This window comes from Lactuca virosa, chromosome 6 (assembly GCF_052849685.1).
Source record: "Lactuca virosa cultivar CGN04683 chromosome 6, Lactuca_virosa_CGN04683_v6, whole genome shotgun sequence".
NCBI lineage: Eukaryota > Viridiplantae > Streptophyta > Magnoliopsida > Asterales > Asteraceae > Lactuca > Lactuca virosa.
The window spans coordinates 270,648,602-270,651,974 of record NC_136431.1 but is presented as its reverse complement, the minus strand read 5'-3'; the positions used below and the strand labels follow the sequence as shown (position 1 = coordinate 270,651,974).

General features: G+C 36.1%; 1 protein-coding gene across 1 annotated transcript; it reads right to left on the bottom strand.

The window, feature by feature from the left end:
• Nucleotides 1–1,786: 1,786 nt before the first annotated feature.
• Nucleotides 1,787–2,938, bottom strand: LOC145122532 (uncharacterized). Its single transcript, XM_079058122.1, has 4 exons — nt 2,649–2,938; nt 2,484–2,584; nt 1,934–2,024; nt 1,787–1,855 (listed from the first exon to the last, which is right to left on the bottom strand). The coding sequence occupies exons 1-4, from the start codon at nt 2,936–2,938 to the stop codon at nt 1,819–1,821; spliced, it is 519 nt and encodes a 172-aa protein (XP_078914248.1). The 3' UTR covers nt 1,787–1,818.
• Nucleotides 2,939–3,373: the final 435 nt, after the last annotated feature.

The following is a 3,373-nucleotide window of genomic DNA, read 5'->3' as shown; positions in this document are numbered from 1 at the left end:
TGTGCTGAAAAACTCTTTGGACTACACAAGGAAATCCTGTATGTGGTTCTTAAATGTAGAAAGGTCGGATCTCGACTCAAACAGTCCATTCACAAATTTCGCAACCTGAAAGAATTACATTACATCCATCCATCAGATATCTGAATATAACATAAATAAACAAACGTCACTTGTAGTTTTAGTTTTTATACCTCAGATGTTGGAATATTTGGAAAAGAGGCACCAAGAAGCTTAATAGTTTACTCTCTCACAAGCATCCCGTTGTTTGGATACGGATACGAAACAGTTGACGCGTCCTACATAGGCTCAGTCAATGACCCAGATTCCACCTACAATTGATTGCCATGTCAGCATATATCATACTCCTATATACTTGAATATGATTCAAATAAAAAGTAGACTAGAGATGATATACAAACTATAAGTTGAAACTTGTGAATACAACCTTGTACACCAAGGTTTAATCAGAATTGCACTCTGGTAAGAAGGGAACAGAAAAAAGAGCAGAGCAAAATAGAAACAGTGAACAGGGAAGAATGAAACGTGAACAGGGGAAGGAACGGTTTTGAGAAAATCACTTGTTCACCAAGCTTTATTAGAAACAAGAACGTAAAAACTAAAACTAAAATACTTATACTTATCCCCCTATATATACTAAAAGAGCTAGACTCCTAAAACAACTCAAAAACATTTAAAAAACTAAATATTCCAAAAATACCCTGGGACTATTTTTGTCCCAGAATCTGAATTAAGCCAACACATACCAGGCAGAATAAGTGCTGCAGCACCAACACATGCAACTTAAATCCCAGTTTATGGAAAGTGTCGGTCAGCACAACAAATATTTCTTGCACAATCAGCACAAAATAAGACCGGTAGAATTGACTACAAAACTCCGAGTGAAGTACGAATCTCAACGAATGATTTGTTCACAGAAGATGACTATCAAAAGCACATTACACATATAATAAAAAAGAAGCAAAAAGTATGATTATACATTTTTTTAAAATATAATAATACTAAATAGTATAACTTACAGGTATACGTGTGCGTTGAAGAGTTACTCTTCCAATACGTATATCAGACCGCAAGTCCTGCAGATGTTTAATATATGATATTAATAAGAGTAACTAGATTTTCTGGTATCAATATATTATATATCTCATGTTATAAGAAGAGAAACCTGAATATCAGGTTTATCAACAGGAAACAAAGTCTCAGCATCTGAAATTATATGGAGTTTGGAAAAGGGAAGAACTCACGAGTCACACTCACATTCCCCTGGATTGAGTTGTCTCTGTGGTGGGCTTGTATGGCACTGTATTCGCTTGCCAATCCCGGACTCCCGCCTCTGATTCCCTTCCTTGTATTCGATTTACTGACCGGACCCTCAGCTCCGGAAATAACCATTCCATTTGTAACGCCACTTATCTATTGCTCAATCTCATTCATCTGCTTAATCAAATCACTAGCAAACGTAACCCCTGCTATTTTCCTCCCTCTCACTATCACTAAAAGACATTTTTGTCCCTTGAAAACGAACCCCTGCTAATACCAATTCCCTGTTTTCCAGAAGTTGCTTGCAAAAACAAAATATGTCAATTTTGTAGATTTTTCTACAATACTTTAATAGGAAAAAGCAGAAGTGTAATAAGCAAATGCATGTCCTTAGGAATATACAAAGGCTATGGAAATTATATTAGTGACAACATTAATAACTTTACCTGCATTTGAAGAACATCTGGAGGTGGCATCTTTTTTATGTGAGGGGTTTGTCCAAAGTAAGCAACATGTGAATGTCAGATTACAGGAGTAATTTTAACATTTGCAAGTTCCACCATCAGAGTGACCTTCCCTACAATGACAAAAAAACTGGTTCAGAAGACAGTTGACTTTTATGGTCAAACATGTTACAACATTAATATATAAATACCTTAACCTCTCACAAAGACGAACCAAAGCATCTGAACCAGTTCGAAATGCAACATCTTCAATCATAGAAGCATTCCATGGTGTCACACAGTCTGCAATTTTTTTTTTTTAAAGTTCAAATGAGATTTATTTTCTTAATCAAAATATTATAGTTCAATACATATCGATTGAAGGCAAGCGGGCAACAACCTGCGCCGCTAGCCCTTTCTGGATGGCAAAACCAATTCTTTTGAAAACAACATTTGTGGATCTAGGAGATATGACATTAGAATGCATGACCCGTTGGACTCTATTAAGGAGCTCCACCGCCTCTGGTGCGAGAAAACCAAATGTATTGAATGCAAAAGGAACAAACACATGTTGATTTTCTATACATGCATTCTCGTGCTTTACCACTTTGCATGCAACGGCTTTCAAAGCGGCATGCCCATCTGTGAAACCCCCGCTCCCCAAACCAACGAGAGGAGAGACCCCAATAAGATCCATGCACGCATGCTTCCCTCCTATCAATCCAAAGACCAAAATGTCAGCCGGTCTAAGTGTGGCCCCACCTGCAATTTGAAACTCACACAACTCTTTCAATGAACACGCATCTGTTAATACAGCAGAGTGGCCCCCACCAGCTGCCAGCTTCCTTACTTCCCCCAAACACCTGTTTCGATTATTCATCAGTCAAACCTTCAAGTCAAAGGAGAGAGAGAGAAAGAGAGATATACCAATCAATTGGAGATGGGTACCAAGCATAAGTGCATTTCTGGTTAGCTGCTTGGCCATAACTGTTATAACCCCAACCATGGATTCTACCATCTTGTGTGCAGATAAGTTTGTGAGAATGTCCACAAGCAACCTGTTTTACACCAAATGGAAGGACCAAAACCGGAATGTTCCGAAACATGGTTACAGAGTCGCATGAAAAGATTCCATTTTGTGGGCCCAACCCGAGTTGACCAGATTGACCACCACCCCAAGCGTATAAACCTCCTTTTGAAGTCAAAGCACATGACATTTAAATAAATATCAGATAAGCATTTAGAGGAAATATTAAACATACAAATAGAGTGTTTTTTTGTTCTTTTTTTATAAGATAGAAACGTAAAAAGTACCAAGTTATTATCCGTTTAATTTATAGTATTAGTAGTATTAAAATTTAAAATTGTTATTGTGTTTCAAAGTATTAAAAAAAAGTGCAAGATATTCAAATAAGTTCAAAACATAAAAATAAATCCAAAATAAAATATAAATTTAATTTTTATAATGTAATATTACAAGTAACAAATATTACACTCAAAATGTTATTATGAAATTAAACAAACTTAAAATACATAATATTTACAGTTAGTTGACCAAATTTGGTGTTCTATTATTTGCTAAGACCAAAATGGTATCAGTTTGTAGAGATTTAACACTCTAGAACCACAAACATAACTCGTCACATATAAAC